The sequence below is a fragment of the Rattus norvegicus genome, chromosome 1 (assembly GCF_021556685.1).
Source record: "Rattus norvegicus strain SHRSP/BbbUtx chromosome 1, alternate assembly SHRSP_T2T, whole genome shotgun sequence".
Lineage (NCBI taxonomy): Eukaryota > Metazoa > Chordata > Mammalia > Rodentia > Muridae > Rattus > Rattus norvegicus.
The window spans coordinates 1,568,800-1,594,553 of NC_141534.1; the positions used below are offsets into that span (position 1 = coordinate 1,568,800).

At 41.2% G+C, this 25,754-nt stretch overlaps 1 protein-coding gene across 1 annotated transcript; it reads right to left on the minus strand.

Annotated features, from left to right (window-relative positions):
• Positions 1-97: 97 nt before the first annotated feature.
• On the minus strand, positions 98-25,315 carry LOC148006794 (uncharacterized). The gene is made up of 5 exons (XM_087597034.1): positions 25,128-25,315; positions 23,620-23,803; positions 4,124-4,250; positions 3,877-3,937; positions 98-2,738 (listed from the first exon to the last, which is right to left on the minus strand). Exons 3-5 carry the CDS (start codon positions 4,155-4,157, stop codon positions 776-778), a joined length of 2,058 nt encoding a protein of 685 aa, XP_087453160.1. The 5' UTR covers positions 4,158-4,250; positions 23,620-23,803; positions 25,128-25,315; the 3' UTR covers positions 98-775.
• Positions 25,316-25,754: the final 439 nt, after the last annotated feature.

The window sequence follows — 25,754 nt, forward strand, 5'->3', positions numbered from 1 at the left end:
CATTCATAGTTTCTCTCTAATGTGGTATCTTTTATGCTGTTTGTGTTAATTTGGGTTTTAATGCTGTGAAAAGATACCATGACCAAGGCAACTCTTAGGAAGGACATTTAATTGGGGGGAGGGGAGGTATACAGATTCAGAGGTTCAGTCTATTATCAAGGTGGAAGGAATGTCAGTGTCCAAGCAGACATGGTGCTGGAGGAGAGAGTTCTACATCTTGATCAGAAGGCAGCCAGAAGACTCTTCTGCCCTGGGTAGAGTTTAAGCATGGGGACTCAAAGCCCACCCTCCCCCACAGTGACATACATCCTCAAAGGCCACATCTACTCCAAAAAGGCCATACCTCCTAACACTGCCACTTGCCATGGGCCAAGTATATTTAAACCACCATACCTTTGAAGATCACAGTAAAGGCTTTACTACATTGGTTACATTCATAAGGTTACTCTTTAGTATGTATGTGTTCTTTTATGTAGTTGGAGGTGGCTTGATTGTGAAAAGGCTTTACCACATTGACTACATTTTAAGGTTTCTCTCCTGTATCAATTCTTTCATGTTGTCGAAGTTGATCATGAGAGGCAAAGAACTTACTAAATTGCTTACAATCATAAGGTTTCACTCTAGTATGTGTTGCTTTATGTTTTCGGAGACTAGCATTACATACAAAGGCTTTACCACATTCATTACATTTGTAAGGTTTCTCTCCAGTATGAATTCTTTCATGCTTTTTAAGGTCATTCTGACCTACAAAGGCTTTACCACATTGCTTACATTCTTAAGGTTTCACTCCAGTATGTACTGCTTTATGTTTTCGGAGACTAGAATTAAAAACAAAGGCTTTACCACATTCATTACATTTGTAAAGTTTCTCTCCAGTATGAATTCTTTCATGCTTTTTAAGGTAATTCTGACCTACAAAGGCTTTACCACATTGCTTACATTTGAAAGGTTTCACTCCAGTATGTATTGCTTTATGTGTTCGGAGACTAGTGTTACATGCAAAGGCTTTACCACATTCATTACATTTGTAAGGTTTCTCTCCAGTATGTATTACTTTATGTGTTCGGAGACTACCATTCCATACAAAGGCTTTACCACATTCATTACATTTGTAAGGTTTCTCTCCAGTATGTATTACTTTATGTGTTCGGAGACTACCATTCCGTACAAAGGCTTTACCACATTCATTACATTTGTAAGGTTTCTCGCCAGTATGTGTTCTTTTATGTCTTTTAAGATCACTCTGAACTACAAAGTCTTTACCACATTGATCACATACATAGGGCTTCTCTCCAGTATGTATTCTTTTATGTACTTGGAGAGGACTATGAGATGCAAAGGCTTTACCACATTGATTACATTCATAGAGATTCTCTCCAGTATGTATTCTTTTATGTACTTGGAGATAACTATGAGATGCAAAGGCTTTACCACATTGAGCACACTTGTAAGGTTTCTCTCCGGTATGTGTTATTCCATGAACTTGGAGATGACTGAGTTGTGCAAAGGCTTTACCACATTGGTCGCATACATAGGGCTTCTCTCCAGTATGTATTCTTTTATGTACTTGGAGATAACTATGAGATGTAAAGGCTTTACCACATTGATCACATTCATAGGGCTTCTCTCCAGTATGTATTCTTTTATGTACTTGGAGATAACTATGAGATGCAAAGGCTTTACCACATTGATCACACTTGTAAGGTTTCTCTCCAGTATGTGTTACTCCATGCGTTTTGAGATGGCTGTGTCGTGCAAAGGCTTTACCACACTGATTGCATTTGTAGGTTTTTTTCCTAGTATGCATTATTTTATGCCATCTAAGAGGACCATGTGCAAAGGCTTTACCACATTGATCACACACATAGGGCTTCTCTCCAGTATGTATTGTTTTATGTACTTGGAGATAACGATGAGATTTAAAGAGTTTACCACATTGATTGCATTCATAGGATTTCTCTCCAGTATGAATCCTTTTATGACTTTGAAGTTCATTATGGCATGTAAAGGCTTTACCACATTGTTTACATTCATAGAGTTCCTCTCTAGTATGTGTGCTTTTATGTGTTTGGAGATGACTGATTTGTGAAAAGGCTTTACCACATTCATTGCATTTGTAGAGTTTTTCTCCAGCATGCATCATTTTATGCAGTCGAAAATTACGGTGATTTCCAAAGGCTTTATCACATTCATTACATTTGTAGGGTTTCTCTCCAGTATGAATTCTTTCATGCCTTTTAAGATCATTCTGATCTACAAAGGCTTTACCATACCAATCACATTCATAGGGCTTCTCTCCAGTATGTATTCTTTTATGTACTTGGAGAGAACTATGATATGCAAAGGCTTTACCACACTGATCACATTCGTAAGGTTTCTCTCCAGTATGTGTTATTCCATGCGTTTTGAGATGACTGTGTTGTGCAAAGGCTTTACCACACTGATTGCATTTGTAGGATTTTCTTCCAGTATGTATTAGTTTATGCCTTCCAAGATTACAACGACGTTCAAAGGCTTTACCACATTGATTACATTTGTAGGGTTTTTCTCCAGTATGAATCCTTTCAAGAGTTTGAAGCTGAGAATCGTATGTAAAGGCTTTATCACGTGGCTTACATTCATAGAGTTTCTCTCCAGTATGTGTGCTCTTATGTCTTTGGAGATGACTATGTTGTGCAAAGGCTTTACCACACTGAGTATTTTCAGAGGTTTTCTCTCCAGTATGACATCTTTCATGCCTGCAAAGATAGGAACATGGGAAAGCTTTACCATATTCACTAAACTAATGAATCTTTTTACCTGTGGAAATTAATTCTATAATTTGGTCTAATTGTAAAGAAGAATCACATCTTAAGGTTTTATCACTTTGTTTACACTCATGGTTTCCCATTCACTATGGGTTGGTAAAAGTGTTATTACAAGGCTCACATTTGTACCATCCCTTCGCTCTATGAGATTTCTCATATATTTGAAGAGAAATGGAAGAGCTCAGAACTTTACCACATTGAGTACATTCATATGTTGTCATTTATTGTGAAATACACTACATTAGCATATCACATTGGCCAAGTGAACCAGGACAAACAGAAAGGAAATTTCCACAATCCTAGTATTCATATGGATTTTCTGGTATGTGACTTTATGGATATATTCCCAATGAAGTTGGGAAACCAACTAATTATAAACTTGTATCACACTGAGAAAGTCTGCTCAAATGTGGACTACTACATATATCTTAATTGTTCTGGGGGTGGGGGCATTGCTCCTTTCACTATCCTTGTGCTCACATGGCTTGTATCCATTGTGACACAGGATACACCTGTAAAAATAACAAAAGAAAGATTTCCACATTGCATTCACACAGTTTGACTTTTTGTTCATCATAGACATATGGTATAAGAATTAAGGTTTCTTTTCAACAACATTCTTGACTCTCATAAACTGTCCCTCTCACTTAAACTTAACAATGTTAATATATGAGTAATCAGGTTTACTATGATATATTTGCCTATTAGAAAAATAAAATTATCACCTACTCTCTCTCTGTGTGTGTGTGTGTGTGTGTGTGTGTGTGTGTGTGTGTTATGAGACTAAACAGATTGGCAGGTATACAGAGTAGCTGTAATGTGGCTATGATTCAAATGGTAAGATCTGTTAAGGCATTGTTTCTTTGTCTTCTTTCTTAGAGGAATGCCTTGCAAAAAACAAGTCAGACACCTGACATTGAGGTACATGGATTTGTGAGAATTTAATAATCAATACACTTAAAGAAGGGCTTTTTTTTTCTTTTTACACTGTTGCTTTTCTTTAAAAGTTCCAGGACATACTAACATGCCTTCAGAGACATATTCATACCAACTTGCACATGAAAATTACCTTCCATGTCTTCTGAAACTTTGACAATGTTCTTCAATACTATGGTCTTCCCAATTGTAACCTAAAATACAGTACCAGAAAATGTATGATATATTATTGGAAATTAGGCAACATTTAAGTTACTATCTTCAGTGAACCTGATTTTTTCACCTCATTCTTCTTTATTTCAATTGAAGTTACAGAAAACAGTAACAAAGGAACATTTGTTTCCTTGTTTTAAAAACTGAAAGAAAATTCACTGTCTTACCTATAGCAGTGAGGTTCCTATAGGTCTCCTGCATCACATCTTTGTAGAGACTCTTCTGTGAAGGATCCAGCAAAGCCCATTCTTCTCGAGTGAAGTTCACATGTACATCATCATAGGTTAATGCGTCCTGAAACATCCCATACATTAGTACAACAGAAACCATGATACAGATATCACTGTAAATGTATGCTTCTGGTGCTTCCACCACTTATTTCTTGACCCAGATGTTCTAATGTAATTACCAAATCATCTTAGAAGAAAACTGAGTAATAAAGTTCACCTCTGTCATTTCTTTGGTCTTTGAGTAGGATATAGCCTTGCAAGAGAAATGCTAATTAATGGAGGGGGGGCGCAGTATTGAGCACACAGAGAGATTGTATGAACAATTACTAACTGCAAAAAAATATCAAGTGAGCATATAGGCTCATGTCTTTAATTCAAGCACTCAGGAGGCAGAGGCAGGTATATCTGAGGTCTATCCAGGACAGCCAGAGGTACATATTAAGACCCTGTCTCTCCTATGAAAAATCAATCAAACAAACAAGAAAGATAGAAAGGACTCAGAGGTTTTTACTAGAGTTCCTACAAAGAATTACATTCACTGCACTTCTGTGTTCTTCTTCCAGAATCTTGAGGTGGCCCAGTTTAAACTGTAACAGTAATGAGATCTTACTAAAAGGGAATGAATGTTTAAACAGATACAAACAGATAACTGAAAATATTGGCAATGTAAATGTTGATCCTAAATAAGCAACATAGGACAGGAGCTGGCTCAGCAGTGAAGAGGTCTTGCTGGTCTTAAAATAATTGACCTCAATTGCCAGTAGTTAGAAATGAGCTTCACAAGTATTGATTAGTCCAAGTTCAGGAATTCTGAAGCCATTTTCTGACTCCTATGGGGATTAGGCATACATGATGTGCATATGAATGTCATGAATGATATGTATGAATGTCATTAATACATGCCATCCTGAGAAACAGAATATGCTCTGTGTCAAATTTCAAAATTCGTAACGTGGATGAAGATCAACACAGCAGCATATGCTTGACATGTGCCAAAACCCACAGTCCAACCCATCAGACAATAATATACAAACGAGCAAATAAAGAAAAAGCTGGGCATGTTGGCCCACATTTAATCCTGGCACTCTGGAGCCAGAGTCAGGGGGACCATTTACGTTTGAGGCCGCACGTTCTACATACCTACTTTCAGGACAGCCAGGGCTACATAGAAAAACTTTGTCCTCAAAAAACAAAAACAAAATTAAAATTATAAAAAAACACCAAGCTTGCAAAATATCTTAGGACTGAATAGCAATTGCTTCAACTGCATCTTATGTGATTTAGGGTTACAGTCTATAATGCTGAAGACAAGACAACACTTGAAGGAAGCTGACTAATCAGGTACAACTAATACACAACACACACACAAACACACACACACACAGACACAGACACACACACACACAGACACACAGACACACACACACACACACACACAGACACACACACACACAACAGGAAATGGGTTGAGTCTATAGATAGTCAAATGTCATCCCCAATAACTAATCATCTAGAAAGGTTCCTCCTACAAAAGCTTCTATTTAGAGAACTGAGGTGGTCAGAGCAAGGCTGACTCCTCCATGACAGGTTGTAAACTGAGAGGTTGGGAAACTAGGCCTAAGTTTCTGTCTCCCAGAACTGGAAAAGTCCAAACAAGTCAATTCTAAGAAAACCATCCCTCACAGGCAGTTAATCAGGAGCTTCCATTGACCCTAATAGCTTGAAGCAGCAGCCCATACACTCACTATGGCCCCGAATCACTTCTGACACACTTGATTGGCACATCTTGTAAAATCAGAAAGCAAGTTTATCTTTCCAACATACAAAGGCACAGAATACCCCTTCCCATTCCAGTAGAGAGGAATGTGTACATAGTGAGGGAAGATTGGACCAAAGCAAGAAACCCAGCAGGACAAACATCAAATCCTGCAGCTCTGTCTCAGACACAAGGAGCTTCAGTTTCAAAAGGCTTAGATGGCCCTATCCCTGGAACTTCTCATACATCTCTCAGTTTAGATCCTTGAACTCCCTATATGCAGCTCTCCATGACAGGTGTCTCATAACTTGGGTATCTCTATTATCTTGTGGTCTCAAGTGCAACTCAGGCTTCATCCTCAGATTCATCCCATGCACTCTCACAGTGTCCTCCCTCACTGGGGCTCTAACTCTGCCAAACACAGATGACTGGAACAGTGCTGAACTGAAACCACGGGGGAAGCAGCCATAACCTTATTTTTCCATATTTCTTATTTCCAGAACTTGGGTGCCACATTGGACCAGTTGTACCAGGTTTTATATGAAGTTACTTCCTGGGTCTAGGAATGACTTTGCCAACTCCCCCTTCCATTAACTGAAGGCTTAGCAGGAGGGACTGTTTCCCTTAATTCACCTTCATAGGATTCCAATCCTGAGCAAAGACCTTCTCTTTAATGGTGATAAACTCTTTGAAAATTTATGCCTCTGTCTCAGCATTTGGCTGCCCTGTGTAACTTCCAAGGGCTGCTTTTCTCTACAAACCACAGGCTTTGCATTTATTTCTGCTCAACTTGTTGTTTTTTTCTTGTAGTCCAGATGAGTTATTAGTATAATCATCTAACAGACTCAATATTTGACCTAAGAAATATAACTACTTGCTTTTTAATTTGGCCTTACTCAATTTCTCAGGGCATGGGCAGAATAAGAAAGATTTGGGGTCAAAATACCACATAAATGACCTCTAGCTAAATTTTTCATGGAGTCTATTTTCCACTGAAATCCTATGACCTCAACTTTGACTGCACTACTTGCATGACTCCAGTCTTCCAGATGCTACAACAACAGCTGATTAAGCCCTGAATACAGCTTTCTATGCTGTTTGCCATCTCAAGCCCTGATATTTACCAAGTTCTTCCAAAGGAGAACATTTCTAGTTTCTCTAGTTTCTGTCCAGCAACAAAATAGCCAATTTTTTTTTTGTTCTAACTTGCTACTCTTCTCCTTTGATTCAATTCTCCAACCTAAAGCATCTCAGGAAATAAACAGGTTCACTTGTTTGGTCCAGTCACATGACAGCCATAAGGTTGGGAGCTTAGGATAGAAACTCAAGCTTCAAGAAAAGGCAAAAACCATGAACAAATATTGTTTCCTGCTTGGTCACTGTCTCATACTTAGCCAGCTCTCTTACCCAGCCCAGGTCCACTTGCTTAGGGATCCTGCCACCCTCAGTGTAGAGCCTGCCCACATCAATCATCACAACACAATCTCTCACTGATACAGCATCCAGACATTTTGATGAGGGCATGCCCTCAAGTGAGAGCCCCTCAGATGATTGTAGGCTCTAAAATGTTCACAACTGAAGCTAAGTAAGACAAAAAGGCAATAATATATCAGAAATTTTAAAAAACCTAAAATCAAATGTCTTAACGACATCAATCATTCACATAGCAAAAACAAACAAACAAACAAACCCCCCCCACACACACACACAAACAAAACCCCAAAATTGATGATTGCAACAACTTGAAAACACAGATTTGCCAAGAAATGAGGAGAGGCAAGCCTTCAGAAGAGGACACTAAAACTGTTTCCCAAACTATCAAAACCTTAAGAAACTCATAACATAGTAAATTTTCAGAAGAGGAAATTGTAGGTGAAGGTCTTTCATTTTCCAGAGAAACAATATAATTAGATTGTAATGAATAGAATCACACAACGTAAATGGTACCAAAAATAAAAGGAGATAGAAAGACAGACAGAAAGTATTTTAAACATGAACTACAAGATTGTAATAACAATTTTAAGAAAGTACAGGCCAATTCTCATCCTGTGTATTCTGTTTCTCATCTTTGCCAATAAATAAAAAAAATTAATATATAAAGGAGATTAGAAGTGGCAAAAATCCCAGTCAATTGGACATGGTGGCAGCTTAAGGAATGGGAAAATAGTTTTTTAAACAAATCCATATCTTATAGAGGCCTAATATATAAAATACATAAAGACCTCAAGAAAATAGACTTTCTAAAGCAAAAAATTCAAGTAAAAAATTGGGTGTAGGGGCTGGAGAGATGGCTCAGCGGTTAAGAGCACTGACTGCTCTTCTAGAGATCCTGAGTTCAATTCCCAGCAACCACATGGTCGCTCACAACCATCTGTAATGGGATCTCATGCCCTCTTTTGGCCTGTCTGAAGACAACTACAGTGTACTCACTCACGTTTAATAAATACATCTTTTTAAAAAAAGGGGGGTGGTGGTATAAATCTAAACAGTGAATTCTCAACAGAGGAATCTCAAAAAGCTGAGAAATACTTAAAGAAATCATTATCATCTCAGCCATCAAGGAAATGCAAATCAAAACTACTTTGAGAATCTATCTTGCACATGTCAGAATGGCTAAGATCAATACAAGTGACAAGTCATGTTGGTAATGATATGGAGAATGGGTAACAACTCTCCATGCTTATAGGGTGCAAACTAATACTGCCACTATGGAAATCAGCATTTCCTCAGAGTCCTGGTGCCTCAGAACCCTGAGAATCCATCTATCTCAAGTCAAAGCTATAAAGCTCTTGGCATCTAAAAGGTGCTCCACCCTACCACAAGGCCATTTGCTCAACTATGTTCATAGCATATTTATTCACACTTGCCAGAACCTAGAAACAACCTAAAAGTACCTCAACAAAGAATGGGTTGAAGGACCCTAGTTCTTACTGAAGCCTAAGAGCTATCAGGAGGCTTGGCCTGGTGGAAAGTAGATAGGTTATGGGGACCATAAAGGCTTTTGCCAGCTTTACATCAACTGCCTCTGGTGAAGATTAGGGCACGAGCCAGCTTCACGCCTCGGGCCAAGGCTAGGAAAAGTTCCATTCTCCACCCACAGTTCTTGGGAGAAGCAGGGACATACTTGAAAATCCTGCAGAATGTACTGATAGTAGCCTGACCCTCTGGTCCCAGATAAGCACTCAAAGGCATGCCATATAAGTGTGAAATGTAAACCTGCTAATGTAACCTGTACCTCTGAAAGTATAAAAACTGCTTGTCACAGCCATTGGGGTCACCTTCCCCAAGGGGCCGATTGAAGGTTGACCCTGACACACGCCACCTTCCGCCCCCAACACCCACACACACCTACAATTGGTCCTTCCTAAGATGTGCTGGGGCATGAAGGTAACAAATTGGTTTGAGTGGCCAACCAATGTTTGGTTTAACTTGAGGCCCTTGACATGAGAGGGAACCCATGACTAACACTGACTGGATTTCTAGGAATCTTGCAGAAACTTAAATGGCAAGCATAGAGACAGCATGTGTCTATGCCAGGTCCTCTGCTGATAAGTTATGGCTGTTAGCTTGGTGTCTTTGTGTGACTCCTAACAGTGGAAGCAGGTTTAACTCTGATTCTTTGGCTTGATCTTGAGATTTTTCCTATCAGGTTGCCTTGTCCAATATGAAGGCTTTCGCCTTGTCTTTTTCTATCTTGATTTGTCTGTTAGGTCTGTTCCTTTTTGAAGAGGAAATGGGTGTGTGTGGGGGGTGGATCTTGGGGAAAGAATAGAAGAGGGGGTAGTTAGGAGTGTAGGGTGGGGAAACAGTGGTCAGGATATATTATATGAGAATCTACCCTCATTTAAAAACTTAATTCAATATTGCCTAAATGAAAGTGCAATGAAGGGAAGCTATAGTGAACAAAGAAAAGCAAAATCGGAAAGATAGGGGCAGCAAGATTGTGATACATACAGTTCTAGTTCTATTTTTGTAGACAGTGACTATCACATAGGAATGTAAAAATGCCTTGAAGAGGGGGTTGGGGATTTAGCTCAGTGGTAGAGTGCTTGCCAACAAGCGCAAGGCCCTGGGTTCGGTCCCCAGCTCCGAAAGAAAAAAAAAAAAGTCAAAAATGCCTTGAAGGCTTACTTCCTCCTTCTGATAATCTAGGCCTAGTCAAGGAAGTTTACAGCTTCTGTACAATCTTATCTAGGCCTAGAATGTCGGGGCGTAGGCCTGGTGGATTTAACAAAAGACCCAGACTGGGGTCATTTGTGCAAAGAAAATGCCAAAGCTTTACTGAGGTTCACAGAATATACACCCAAGTTCACTGGTTGGAGAATTCCTGGAAGCACAGTGGAAAAATAGGTTATGCCTTCAGGAGAAAAACTGGAACAAAAAACAGGAACTGGGTGTTACTGCCCAGGTGCCAAACAGAAAGATCAAGATATTCCTTAGTTAGGAACAAAAGCTTCCATGCATCAGAAAGGCTCAGCAGGGGGCAAACATTGAGGTGGCTAAGGAGGGTTGGGCACTTGAGTGTTTTGTGCATCTGAGACTTAACTGTTGAATAAAATCACCCTTTCTTGTTCTTTTTGAACTCTGTCTGGTCAACTCTGCTCTGCTAGCTGAAACTCTTTATGCTACCCAATTCAAATTGCGTCTTTCACTTCTGACTGAATTGCTGTGCTTGGCCTCAAATGAACTCTAGTAAACTGCTCTCTTCTCATTCTCTTGCTCATTTTCTCTTTTTCTGTCTTTAGCCTGCCTGTCTCTGTAAAATTCTCCAGGTAAAACTGCCTCCTCCTCTTACCCTCTGTTTTGCTTCCTCTTTACTTTTCCTTCTTTCTTTTCTCTGCCCCCCATCCCCAGTGGCTGGGGACCAAACCCAGGCCCTTTTGATTGCTAGGCAAGTGATCTACCACTGAGCTAAATCCAAAAACCTGCTGCTTCCTCTTATATTGCCTCTTTTCCCTCTTCTCTTGAGAGTTGGGCATATCCTATTCTGTCAGATCTTAACCTGATTCATCATTTTTTCACCCACTCAATTATACATTACTTACGAACATGAGTGCTTCCTTCTAAAACTATGTTTATCTTCATCGTTTGATAGCAAAGGTGTGTAGTAATGGCAGAGCCATACCAGTTAGAAACAGCTCCCCTGCCCCCCGCCCCCGCTAGTAAATTGACAGTCTCTGGGTTCACAGTGCGATCAAATACTCTGCAACACAGGAGTTCGTGACAATCTCATCTTGGGCCCAGTCTATATCTGTGAAATCAGAAGTTTTGTTCTCAGCAATGTGAAATATATATCAGGCAGGAAACAAAAGCAGTCACTTTCTTGTGTTAGCTTTCACTCGTTTGGAATGTGGAATTACAATGTTTTTCATTTCATTCCAAAGGAATACTCATAACTGTTTTTAAGAAAAACTGATGTTTGAATAACTATTCAAATAGAAATAAATGAGATGTTGCACAAAATCACTACATTAACTATATTATGCATTAACCCTAAATAAACCAATGTATAAAAATATTAAATGTTTAAACGCTTTCTCCAAAGCAAAAATGAAAGTGTTACATCTAAAATAAGATACTGAAGGCAGAGAAAACAAAGAGCCGAGTCAGTTATCTAAGACTTTTACATGTTTGCTCAACTGTAATTTATCGTTACTATTTAAATTCAAACAAAACAGTAAATCTGTTTCTTTTATCTTTTTTTTTTCTTTTCATTTTTTCAGAGCTGGGGACCGAACCCAGGGCCTTGCGCTTGCTAGGCAAGTGCTCTACCATTGAGCTAAATCCCCTACCCCTTCAATCTGTTTCTTAACCTCGTTTTAACTTCTTCATGCACTATGACTCATTGGCAGAAAGCTCTCATGCCATCCAAATAAAGCCACTTTCTGCATTTTTACAGCATACTATAATAACACATTTGCTTTTCATCTACAACAACTCTTGCTACAGAAAGCTTGATATTTCATTTCTCTTCTCCACATAATGTTCTAAATAAACATTAGGAAAAAAACGCTTTGAAGAAGATTGCTTCAGCTGGATTCTCTGTTTTCTGCCCTTCTATAGGAATTTGGCAGGAATTTGACCTTGGACTAGGACTTAGGAAGTAGGTTCAGGTAAGAATATTTACATTTGGGCTAGTAACATTCCTTTTCTCTTGTCAAACTAATGAGCCCTTAGAAACAATGATCACAGGTCTTTGTGCCTTGTTTGTTCCTTGACCTAGAATTGACCTTATTATTTGCTTGTACTAAAAATGGTAGAAAACCAGACTGGGAAAAATAAACCCGCTTCAGCCTCAGCACTGGCTAGAATCATGCTATAGATTGTCTCATTGTCTTTTTCTTTTCACTCCTCACTCTCTCCCTTGAGACCCTGTTGACTGACTGAGTTGACTTGGTCACCCTTCATTTTCGAGTGCTACCTACAATGTTGACAACATGGTTCAAGCTGTCATGTCCATCTGATAATAAGTGTGCATTAAAGGTTAAAATTATATGGGAGAAAGAAATGGGTTGATAATGCTTAAGCTATAATTACATGCTGCTTTATGACCAATAAAGCACTGACTGTGAGAGTCTTTACCAGTGCATGATCCTTTATCCACTCCTTTAACCCAAGGCACCCTAGGTCGCCTAGAGGCACCTAGCTGGTCTTCAACAAATGAGCATTGATGTTATTTTCATATTTAGGCTAGCATGAATACAACTGCAAGGAACATGAGAATTCTGGTACGATTTAAAACTAATTTCAAGTGCATGGAAACTATACTGAGAAGACTGCTGGGATCCATGGCAATTCTGTCATTTTTATGAGAACTTAGTGTTGGTATGAGGAACCGGCTTTATGGTTGCAGGTTGTCTCCAAACCCAACAAAGGCAGTGACATCACCCACAGGTGACAGGGACCTGTGCATCTGTTGTCATATATTTCCAGTGTCCTCCTAGCCCATCTCCTACCCTCACTTGCAAGAAGTTATGTCCCTACCCAAATAAAAAGCCAACCCCTCCTGACCTTCTCACCTTCTTTCTCTTTTCCTCCTTTGTCTCCTCCCCTCCTTTGTGCATCCCCCACCACCAGCAACAATGAAAGTCTCTCAAGTGGAACCGTACTGGCCAGGTGTGGTCTGTCTGGGCACGAGCCTCGATTCCCATACAACACTCTGTTGAATGGGGTTGCTTGGGTGTAGGTATTACGTACACAGGTGTCAGAATACATATATTAAATATGCACAATTTTACATCAACTATAGGAACACAGTCTTAACTAGTTTTAGTAGGTATCTATGGAAAATCCCAACCTACTGCTATCAGAGTTTACTGCTAAGACACAAGCCTGTGTCACATCCAGATTCATTGTCCAGTTCTGTACCATGCTTCATTTTCACTCTTTTTGTTTTCTCAATTAAGTCATACTGATGAAGATCTTGTCTACCTGACAATAAGGATGTATTCTGTGTCACTAAAGTCTACACTAAAGTCCTCTTTCTATGGCTTTGTACATTATTTCACATCAGTTTCAGTTTCACACACGTACTATATAGCTTGCTAAATGAATTATTATGTAGAATATCTTTTACCAATTTATATAACTGTAAACAACACCATTATAGTGATGTTAAAAAAGGAATGTTGGGTATGTTCAATTTGCAGCAAAAGTTCAAGACAATCTAAAGAAAAAGTCTAATAATATATAACAGGACAGCTGATTTCAAAGCTATTTGCCATGTGAAACAACATCAGAATCATCAACAGGATTATGAAGAAATAGTACACATTTTGGCACAATGGAGATTCCATCTGTACTTAACAAAGAGCTACAATGATCAAAAGTTTTAGCACATTTGTGAAAAAAATGAGATGTAGAAAAAAAAAGGCAAGAACATAAGCCACAAATTATAGTCAAGTTTTAATCAATAGACCTAAGGAAACTGAGCCAGGAAAAGTGTGAACTTGACCAATATTACCTATGATTGCATGTGTATTCAAATGGAGAAAAAACACAGACTTCCCAACTCCAACAAAAATGACTCAAACTGACCCCTAAACTGCTATATTTCTGACCCTCCAGCCACTAGTGACACCACACTCTAGAGCTCTCTGTGTGGAGATGGTAAGAAAGGTGGGTTATGGCTCTGCGGCTCCCAATGCCCCCCCCCCCCCGTGTGATCTCACACAAACCCAGCCCCCCTGAACCCACACACAAACGAAGGTTGAAGAATAACTTAATGTCTGCTTCCACATGATGCCATGTGGATTTTAGTAATGATGTAGAATTTGCCCTACCCACCTATACCCAACCCTGCACACCTGAGAAACCTCTGCATCTCAGAAACTGCTTTTGGACTCTGGAACTGAATTTCCCTGAATCACTCCATTCACTGTGGCTGCTGATAGTGGAAAGGTGAAAGGATTTTAACCAAGTATTGCCAAAGGATGATTCTCATAACCTCATCCCTACCAGTTTCTAAACTATTTGTAAAATTTATCACACAAAATAAATTTGCAATACAATCTTCAGAACTTCTAGAAACCGTATTTTCAGTTTTGAAATCTGTCTTCTGCACACCAAGAGCAATGCTTGTCTGCACACTGGGCAGTGATATTATAATCAACACACCTTCTAACCAGATGCAGAGCCCCCTCCCCAGGGAACCCACACTCAGAGAAGCTCAGAGAACTAGGCCCTCTGCCCAGGACAGCACATGTACCAACAGCACCACAGTCTGGTTCACAGTCCACATCAGTCCAGTGAGATTGGACACCGATAGCTGAGCCAACCTGTTATTCCTGGTGGCTACAAAATCTCCCTCACAGCTCTCTGATGAACTACATCAGAGAACATGGAAAGAACCTGCAAGCTACCTCCCACTGGTGCTCCTCCAGATTGCTAGGCTCCCCAGAGAACAGTAGCAGCCCCTCTATTGGAGGATTAGAGATTGCATGACTCATCACAAGCCTTCCCAGCTCTGCCCTTCCACCCCACCCTAGGGGCAGACAGAGCCCTAGTATGATAAATTTGTATTTTATTAGAAACTTCTACTCTCTCAGGTGTGGAGGGCTCTTGGTACCACTTCTAGGAAAATGGCAAGTATATTTGCCACTGGGCTAGGACAAGAAAGTATGTTCAAAAAAAAAAAAATACAACTGAGGAATGAGGGAGCCAACTTGCCAGAGACCCCAACATTGAGCTAATTAGGACAGACAAAAGACATATGAAAGTTCATCCAATGGACAAGCTCAGTGGAAAAACAAAAAAACAGTGTTCTAGCTAAGCTTACAGAAAGGCTGATACAAATCTGGTGGTGAGTTTTCCTTAGAAACTGCCTTGCCAAGTGGAGGCTCCTGACCTTTGGGGGGGAGTCAGCTTCCTACAGACCTAGGACAACATCCCGCAGGTGTGAGCCAACTTCTTCGTAGGCTAATACATCCAGATCTCCCAGCCCCTTGAAGATTTCCTCCTCCCCCAGTCTTGCTATAGTATATGACCAGAGCAAGAATAAAATTGTCACCTTGATCAGACACTTGTATTAGCGTCCTTCTTCTAGTCTCTTGTCCCCCATTCTCTTCTCGGTACCCGCTGGACCCTCGTTGACTGTCCCGTTGGATGGGACAGAGTAATGTGTTCCTTGTATCTTGGTCATCCTGATAAACCCAATACAGTGTCCTCGGGAACTTTGTTTACACCTTTTTTTCTTCCTTGGCTGTCCCATCCTGCAACAGGATAGTTGGCTCACTCCTGCGGGTTGTTGGCCTAGGTCTTGTAGAAAGTTGGGCCCTAGCAGAAGGTCACAATCTGTGGGTCTGGAGGAAATTGGCTCTCAGCAAAATGTCACAGCCCTGGGTCTGTAGGGGTCTACAGGAAGCTGGATCGTTTGCAAAGGTCTGTATGGAGCTAGTTCCCAACAAAAGTTCAGGAGCCTACACTTGGCAAACCTGCTGGACCACCAGATTTGTGTCAGCGCTCCTGGCAAGCCTTGTTACTGAGCAATGCTGACCCCCAGATTGGTATCCGCACCTTAGCTAGAACCTTAGGTTTTTTCCACTGAGCTTGTCCTTTAGGTGAGCTTTCATATGTTCTTTGTCTGTCCTAATTAGCTCAATGTTGGAGTCTCAGGCAAGTCGGCTCCCCACACTTGGCTATTTTGTTTGTGCCTTACAACTGACCCTATTCTTTGTATGTACCCAGGCAGTCAAAGTGGGTCAGGGACTGTAGGCAAATTTATCAGCCTGCTGAGGCATGGGATGATTGGAGGGGCTGAAAGTTCTATCAACCTTGGTGGAAGGAACAGGGAGGTGCCTCTGGATAAGAACCGATATTCTGTGCATATTTTGGAGAATTGTTTGTTAACTTGTGGCTTTGCTTTCTATGGCACTGTGGGACAGAAAAATTATGAAAAACAAACTCCAGGCAGTTGTATTAACCAGCAGTCCCCCCAAATCTAACTCTTGGCTTTGCATCTTCACTGCCCCCAGCAGAGACTGTTCGACTCATGCTGGTTGGTCGAGTACAAGGAACTAGATTCAAGGATCTTTTTCTCCTCCATGCTTGTTTCTCTCTTATCTGGTGTTAGGGGGTGAAACGAGGGTGGGGGGACGGGGGCTGAGGAGGGGGATTAAAAGTGGGGAAAAAGAAACCACAAAGTAGCAAAGACCAGCACAGATCCAGTTAACTGGGTCTAAAATGCTAAAAGAGAATCTAGCCTCGGTAGATTTTACATTCCATGTATGCTGTCACCCTTAAGTTTGTTTTAGCTTCAGGTTCCAGGTTAAGTTTTTTTTTTTTTTTCCTTAAGATTTATTTATTTTATTTATATGTTAGTACACTGTGGTTTTCTTCAGACACTTCAGAAGAGAGCATCCCATTACAGATGGTTGTGAGCCACCATGTGGTTGCTGGAAATAGTAACTCTGGAAGAGCAGTCAGTCCTCTTAACTGCTGAGCCATCTCCCCAGCCCATTTTTTTTTCCAGGTTAAGTTTTGAACAATTTAAATATAAACTGGAGCCTACAAGTCTGGCCACTTAGATAGGCCATTTACACAGCAGACATTTCCAGGATGTTTCTTAAGTACACCAGTGCCATAAAACAGTAGTTTAGTGACAGTGTCCTAAGTGGAAGGTCCTAGATGAAGAAAAACATAGGAAAAGGAGAAGCTAGAAAGTATAAAAACTGGGGTGGGGGTGGAGTGGTCTTAAGCTAAATAAGCTTAAGAAGAATATCACCTTGCATATGGTTTAGAAAAGGGAAATGGAAAGAAACGAGAGACATCTATGAAGTCAGCAGAAAGATTAAACTACGAATGTAGCAGAAAAATCATATAATGGGACACACTCAGGAAAAGTCTAATCAAACTGTGCTCCACAAGAAACTCAGTGTATTTCAAAAATATTCCTTACCAAGCCTATAGTGGCCTTGGGAACCATAGCCCCATAAGGTGGAAAGTGATGTTGTGAAAATGTAAAAATAAAGAGGGTATTGTTGGTCTTTTATCCCGCTAGGTCCAGCACAGCAGTGCCCCAAGATATCTGCTAGGTATCTTGGCAGAAACACATCCCAGTCGCACACTTTCCTACACGCAAACCCCCACATAAAGAACACACAACAAAATAATCTTAGATCCAATTGGTAAGATATAATTGCCGTCTTAAACATACAAAGCCCTGTACCAACCATCCCTTAGGAACATTGATAACAACCTGTATATACACAGAGCAGACTCTTAACATCACCTGCCATGGCTTCTCCCCCTCTCCTCTCTCCTGCCTCTTCCTTTCTGTCCTAGTCTCCTCCTCCTCTTTCAAACTTCTCTCCTGCCCATCCTTCCTTCTCCTCCATTGACAGGCCTCCTTCTATCCTGTACCTGGTGAGGGCACCTATACTTTACAAATTCAATGGGGAGGTGGTTCTGGTGAAGTCACCTGAGTTCTGAGGAGGTGACTAAGCAGCTGTCCTTGGGGCAGGGGAATTAGCATCAAAATACAGGAAACTTCAGAGCAAACCACAACAAGCAAGAGTTATTTTCTCAGAATCTTAAGCACCCTCTCCCAAATGCCCTGGCCCCAAGCATATTCCTGGTTTAGGGGAGCTGTTTTATCTCTATACCCAGGGACCCAGGGAAAGCTCCCAAGGACTAGGCCCTAGATGCTCACTGGCTCTGCCAAGCATGTCCCTGAGTGTCAGAAGGAGCTCAAACATGGGGATCTCAGGAAAAGGAGGGATAGCTTAGCTTGATCAGGCCAGCACTCAATAAAACAGTGTTTTGTTGTTGTTTTACCTTTTCTTCTCTTTTTTTTTTTTTTCTTTTTTTTTTTTTTTTTTTTTCTCGGAGCTGGGGATCGAACCCAGGGACTTGCGCTTGCTAGGCAAGCGCTCTACCACTGAGCTAAATCCCCAACCCCTTGTTTTACCTTTTCTAATGGTTGTCACCGGGTGTCATCTTGCCCATGTGGCAGAACTATGCTTTTCTGAAGAAGAAAACTAAACCTTTATGGCACACCAGGCCTTACTGTTGATTGTGATCCTGTAATGCCCTATTGATCAGCTTGTTAGAGGCCTGCCCTTTGATATGGAGAGGGGCCTAGTGGCTGGTTGCAAATCAGGGTCTGGTGCCATATTTCTGGACAATCCTGGTGAACAATCTTGTGTATCCTAGCATCCTAATCTCTAACAGGCCTGGTTAGCTTACTACTTACACGTGGGGTGTTTTGCAGGCAGTCCTCTCTCAGCTAAATTCTACTTGGTGTGCCTTGCTATCTCCTAACCTTTAGCAAATCCTTTACATCATCAATTCTACTCTTACATTATAGCTTGATATTGGATTGCTACCCAGCACATGAGATGCCTTCCACAACCTCCACAAAATAACTCCAAATGGATCTTACACCTTAATGTTAAATGCTATGAACGGAACTTGTAGAAACCAGGCTTATGAGTTTGGGATCACGCCAAGGATCTTTCCAGACACAAGCCAAATGCTCTGCACAGTTGCACCCCTACAGGGAAGTTATTCAGAAACTGCCTCTGGGTCCAGTGAGTGGCTAAGACCCCACAGGTAGTGGCCAATTCCCACTCAGCCCCCGGAAAGACCCACCACACCAGCTCCCACTGCTCAGTTCCTCCCCCCCACCCCCCGTCCCCGCCGCCCGCCTGGCCGGCCCTCCATGTCTCCTGCCTCTTTGTGTGCCCTGACAATGTGCTCACCATGTCGCAACTTTGGAGCTTGCCAGAGCATGCCTCACAGAATCCAACCGCGGGACACAGAGCACAGCAGCCAGGACCATTTAAGAAGGCTTGGCCACTAAGCGAATCCTGCAACAAGGCACACGGAAATGCCCGCCTTCTCTTCTGATTGGCTCGTCCAGTGAAGACTCTGATTGGCCAGTAGTCTTGAGTGACTTGAGCACCTCCATAAGGGTTAGAGTGAGCTGAAGATACAGTGAGGATACACAACTCTCGGCCTAAGCTTCAAGCCCAGGGCCAGACCATTTCCAGATCTACAGGGATTTGCATTTCAGTAGCACTTGTGCCTGTCCTCCAATAGCGTTCTCATATGTCTCCCCGCCCAGCCCTAGGATGTACCCACCAGGCCACCTACCACCGCTCAGCCGCTTCCTCCTCCCTTTTGTGGGCAGTGACCCTGTGCTCACCAGGTCCTCACTTCAACCTGAACTCAGCTCACAACACTCAGTAGGTTCTTTCCCTTTCTTCTCCTGGAATCAAGGTATACAGCTTGCATAACCCCCATACTCAACTTGCAGTGGGGTCATTAATCTGTCCCACAAGTGGAAGGGTGGCCAAGATATTAACAATTAAAGAGAGATTTGAGGAAACAAGAGTTTTGTTTTGTGGCTGTTGGGATTCTGACCCGACCATCAGCTGACCTTCATATATTTAACACACCAAAGCTGTCTGGGCCTCCAGGTTCTCCCAGCACTCCTCAGTCCCCACCTGTAACAGGGCGTCTGGCATACCCCACCTTGTACCTTGAACTTTACAGCGCAGGGGCCAAGTTTTCCCTTCCCCAGAAGCTCTTCCTATATAATCCAGAAATTTTGTACTCTTTGTCTTTCTGTTTCTCCGCCTCTCCCTCCCTCCCCCTCCCCTTTCCATCCTTCCCTCTCTTCCTTCTACTTTCCCTGTCACCCCCCCATTACATCATTTTTCTCTCCCTGTTTGCCTTGCTTGCTCTTTCTCTCTTTCTCCCACCCTTCGTTATCCTTACTCCCCATATCGACTTTTCTGACCTCTTTGGGACTAGTGAACTCTATCCTTGGGATCAATGAGCCCACTAGAGAATTGCCCCAAATAAATCTGGAAACACTCTAATTTGGCATGGGTTGAATCCCTAACCCTAACCCTAACCAACCCTAACCCTAACCCTAACCCTAACCCTAACCCTAACCCTAACCCTAACCCCAACCCTAACCCAAACCCTAACCCTAACCAACCCTAACCCTATCCCTAACCCTAACCCTAACCCTAACCCTAACCCTAACCCTAACCCCAACCCTAACCCAAACCCTAACCCTAACCAACCCTAACCCTATCCCTAACCCTAACCCTAACCATCCCTAACCCTAACCCTAACCCTAATCCTGCTCTAAACTGTCCCTGTGTGTTAAAATAAAATAAATACCTTTTAAAGAGTAAAGACAGAGCATAACCATAATTTTTGGAAGAAAAAAACTAAGTTCTAATAACTGAAAACAATGTGATGCCTTCACAATTAATACCAAGTGGGTTACTATTATGTGACAAGATTTGGCTGTCAGGGCCACCAAGCAAGGTCCATTGTTTCTGCTTTTGTTTTTTCCGACCCATAACAGAGACGGCTGCCAGCCATGTGGCTGCCCTTATGTCAGTGAAGCTATGACTCCCCCTTCTTTATCCCATAGTCAAGATGGCAAACGGCCCTGTGTCGTTTAAATCATGCCCTGCCAGCCTGGGTGTAGCTGTCCACCCAAGGACTATGGCAAACCCAACTGGATTAATGTCTCAGCAGACACCTGACAGCATCTGGCAATCGAGGTTTAAACCCAAAAGTGTCCATTTTCTAGTCTTAGCTGGAACCCGAAGGCTCAGCTGCACATAAGCCTGGGGCTGTACAGTTGGGAATGAGGGTAGCCCGGGTCAAACATCCAATCATCTTGCCTCTGACTCCTGAATGCTGGGATTACAGCCATGAAAACCACTAAGCACAGCTCAAAAATGGGAGTCCTGAATTTACATTTGTGGGTTTGCACATTTTCTTCTGCTTTTTTGTTTGTTTGTTGTTTGTTGAGACAAGGTTTCTCTGTGTAGTCCTGGCTGTCCTGGAACTCTCTCTGTAGACCAGGCTGGAATTCACAGAGATCCTCCTGCCTCTGCCTCCCAAGTGCTGAGATTAAAGGCGTGAGCCACCACCACCACCTGGACTCTTTTTGAGGCTTTATTCCACCTCCTTAGAAACTCTCACATTCCATTCATTTACTGTTTGGATTGCTATATATTCCTAGTAATTAGCCTTTTCCTCCCAAGCAACATCATTCTTCATAATTTTATCTTCTGAGTTCTACTTGGTCCCACATTAGTATAGCGACTTCAGAATTCTATTGGTTAAGGTTTGCACCATAAACATTCTTGTAAACAGTACAAGGTTTAATTTGCTTTTCAACCAGTTCAATACTTGCTGTCTTTTAATTGGTGTGTTTAAACAATTCCTGATTAATGTATTTTATGTGTTGGATATTAAAATCTGTGGCATTTCTAGTTATATATTGGACATTTTTATTATTCACTTCATCATTACAGTTGAATTATTACTCATTCCTAGTTATTCTCTTTGAAAAGCATTTTGTTAACATTTAATGAATTTCTCTACATTAGACTTCAAGCTACCAAGAACCAGTGACTTAGGGTTTCATTGCTGTGAAGTGATCCATGACCTAGGCAATCTTACAAAGGTGACCATTTAACTGGGGCTGCCTTTAGTTTCAGATAATGTTCAGTCCATCATCATATTAGCAGGAAGCGTGGCAGCTGCAGGCAGAGACGGTGCTGGAGAAGGAGCTGAGAGTTCTTGATCTGAACGCATCTAGGAAGGGACTGTCTCCTGCACTGGGCAGAGCTTAAGCATAAGACATCACAGCTCAGCTCTACAGTGACATGTCCTCCAACAAGGCCAGACCTACCTCCCGGGTCAGCTCTACTCTGACTTCGCTAGAGGCTCCAGTGCTGTCCCTGCAGTAAAGGACCTCATGGTTCTAAAACCCCAGGTCTTCCTTATCCTGGAGGGCATGTTGTGTTCATATAAAACAGCATCACGATTATGTTTAATACTTCTAGTTGTCCCAGTGTTTACAGTGTACGCTTTAATGAATCAGAGTCTACATTCAAATTATATGCACTATGAAGACCTTAGCACAATAAATTCTCAATGTTCCTTCCTAACTTTGTGGTGCTGTTATTAGCGTTAGCACATATTTTACCTCTGAGTGTTCTATAAACAAATAGACTGTTGATACTATTTTTACCACTGCTAATTTTCTTTTAGAGAATGTTAAAATAGAAGTTATTTAAACTTTCATTTATGTGATTCTTAATATGTTTTCTGCACAGTATGGATCCTGGTTTCTCTCTGGTGTCATAGTCTTTCCTGCCTGGAAAACATTTTATCATGAAATTGATCCACTGATTGAATTGATTACACAGATGATGTGCACTCAGCATTTGTCTGCCTGCACAAGTCTTCATTCTCTTTACTTTACTTTGTGTGTACAATTATGGATTCGTAGTTTCTTCCCGTAGGCCATGTTAAAGATACCTTCAAGCTACTACAAGTTCTGGTATGAAAATGACTATAATTTTTATCTTCACTTTCTGCATTAATGTTGCTACTATTTCTCTGGTTGCCTTCAAAATCATTTCTTCTCAGAAATTCAAGTGTGACACAATGATGTGTATAGGTTTTTGACAGGCTTGTTGTTTCGGTTACAGATATAGCTGGTTGGATTACTGACTTATAAGGCTTTATATTTTTAATTTACAGATCTATTTTTCTTTTTAATATTTTATGAATTTTTGAGTTATGTTGCTGGTATCAATCAATTTTTAAATTTTATCAGCAATTGCGTCTTCAAATATTTCCTTTTTTATATTAAAGACGGGTTTATCGGGAAGATGCTTTCTGGTGGGCAAGTTCACTGGCCCCAAGGACCAAAGCCAGGGAAGTTGCCATGGGGAAAGGGTGAGTAGGAGAGAGGAAGGGACACTGAGAGAGGAGAGGAGAAAAAGAGCTCTGTTTTTTTCAAATCTTTGTTCTGTTCCTTGTTTCTGGTCCTATTGTGACTTGTGTTATTTTAAAACATCGTCATCTAAACCAAAGACCTTACTGTGTGCTTTCAGCACCTATGGGGTGGTAATGAGCCACCCCAGGTTAGTTCCTAACACCTTTTTAAGTGTGGCTTTTCCTGCCATTCATGTCTGTATGTGTGTATGTATGAATGTATGCATGTATATATGTGTGTATGTATGTATGTGTGTATATATGCATGTATGTATGTATGTATTATTTCTAAATTTTTATATAACCTATATTCTACAAGAATATAAACTGAAAACACACTTTTGATAAGTTAATTGACCAATCTCTCTCTCTATTTGGGGAAGATGAAGAAGGGACAGACTGAGACTGGCCTCACCTCTGTACGCGGATCTGTGAGGAAGCACCTCCACTCTCAGACAGGAGACCCGAGCAGCTTGTCACTCACTCTCATCACCATGAACTCCTCATGCCTGATTCTGTCTTTATAATATCCCAACACCATCTTAAGTCTTACACAGAGCCTTGCGTGTACAACAACTGTTCAATGTAGACCAGGTCACCTGTACATTGATGATAGAATAAAACTTACATTATGCATATTAAGCTGCCTCTAACTCTCAAAAACATTAATTTTATGTGGCCCAGTGAAACACTAAACTGCTGAACGATATTATAAATCCCTTCTTGAAAGACTCCCAGGCTAAGGTCAAAAAATACTGAATTAAAAATGAAAAATTTAGTACCTGAGATTGGAAGTTAGGAAATCATACTTTCACTTTCAGTTTATCTTCAGAATTTTTTTTGGTCAACATTCATGTTATGGCTAGTTTTATGTCAATTTGACACAAACTGGAGTCATCTCAGAGGAGAGAACCACAATTTAACAATGTTCTGTAAGACTGGGGTGCAGGCAAACCTGTAAGGCATTTTCTTCATCAGCCATTGATTGGGAGGGCCCAGACCATTGTGGGGCCATCGCTGGGCTGGGGGTCCCTTGTGCTATAGAAAAGCAGGCTAAGCAGGCCACAGTGAACAAGGCAGTAAGCAGCACCCTTATATTATTATTATTATTATTATTATTATTATTATTATTATTATTATGTTACCATTTAGGAGACTTGGTCAGCTTCATTTTCTCTACCTATTAAATAATCAAAAGGCTGGAAAAATCTTGACAGCCTGCTGGTGGAAGAATGTGTTATGCAAAACCTTTGTTTTAAGCTGCCAGGTTTTTGTCTAAAGTCAACAAATTAGAGGGACAGAAGAGATGGTTCAGTGGTGAAATGACTTTTGTGCAAGCATGAGGACCTGAGTTCAAATGCCCAGAACCTACCTGCAAATTATGCGTGGTGCCGATGTGTCTGTAACCTCAGTATCGTGGAGTATGAGGGAGACAGACAGATCTTAGAGCTGACTGGACACCAGTCTCACAGAATCAATAAGGGGTATACAGGTGTGAGTGTGCAAGAGGTGTATGTGCTTGCCTCTCTGTTTCATGGGCACAAAGCTTGTGCTCCTTTTTGCACTGGCCTTTTTGTCCCATGAAAGCTTCCTGATTAAGCTGAATGCTATTTATCACCTGATCTGGTTGTTCCACCAGCTCTCAACGGGCCACCCTCTAGCTTTCTTGCCTGTACCCTTTCTCCTGTTCTTAAGAATTTTATCACCTAATACACTGTGTTGTTTGACTTATAATAGCTCTCGTCCCTCAAATATACATGTCCCAGATTCCCGTTGTAGAGGTTCTAATTCTAAAACAAGGGAATGGTGCATCCCCCTAAATATTAAATTTACCTCCATGGTTTGAAACCAGGATTGGACACATGGATACACTTGAGGTCTTAGAATGTTTCAATCAGGTGCTGATACGGGGATTATATTTACCATAAAATTGTTAAAAGAGCCTGCACATTCCTACTCTCTGGCTTCTGGTCCTCTTCAAAACTTCAAAGCAGAAATACACAGGAAGGAGGTAATAAACATGCCTCACTTTCACTAATCATGAGGCACATCATGATTTTGTGGATGGTGGGATTTCTTCTGGGATTGACCATCAATAGTTCAGTGATGACCTTAAAAAATAAATGGAAACATAAAAAGGAATGCTAAAGTTTGTGGTGCTTGATAATCTGCAGTTTCACACCTGCAAAATATTTGCCCCAAAAAGCTTAGATCCTGGCCACCTTGAAGAACAGGAGGACCCCTAAACTCCAGATATCCACAGGGCAGCTCTCATGTTCCTGTGCTGGCTAAAATTCTGGGGCACTGTAAGGAAGTGTGTCCCAGAAATCTGCTAGCTTCTACCCAGGTCAAAATCACACAGCTTGGCGTTCCTACTGCTGTCGATTAACAGCTTGCTGGTCTTTATGTCTCTGTGGAAAATGTGATGGTCATGGCAGTACTGCACAGCATGTACTATCTCGGCAAACATCCTTTGAACCTTGCATAGAGACTTTCCTTTAAAGACCCCCACCTTCAATGACTTGTTCTAGTATCTCTCCATCCGAGGCA

Coding starts and splice junctions, on each gene's coding strand:
- LOC148006794 (XM_087597034.1), bottom strand. CDS start 4,157: ATGCAGGAGACCTATAGGAACCTCACTGCTATAG. Junction 3,938..4,123: donor TAGGAACCTCACTGCTATAG/GTAAGACAGTGA, acceptor ACTGTATTTTAG/GTTACAATTGGGAAGACCAT. Junction 2,739..3,876: donor AGTTTCAGAAGACATGGAAG/GTAATTTTCATG, acceptor CTATCTTTGCAG/GCATGAAAGATGTCATACTG.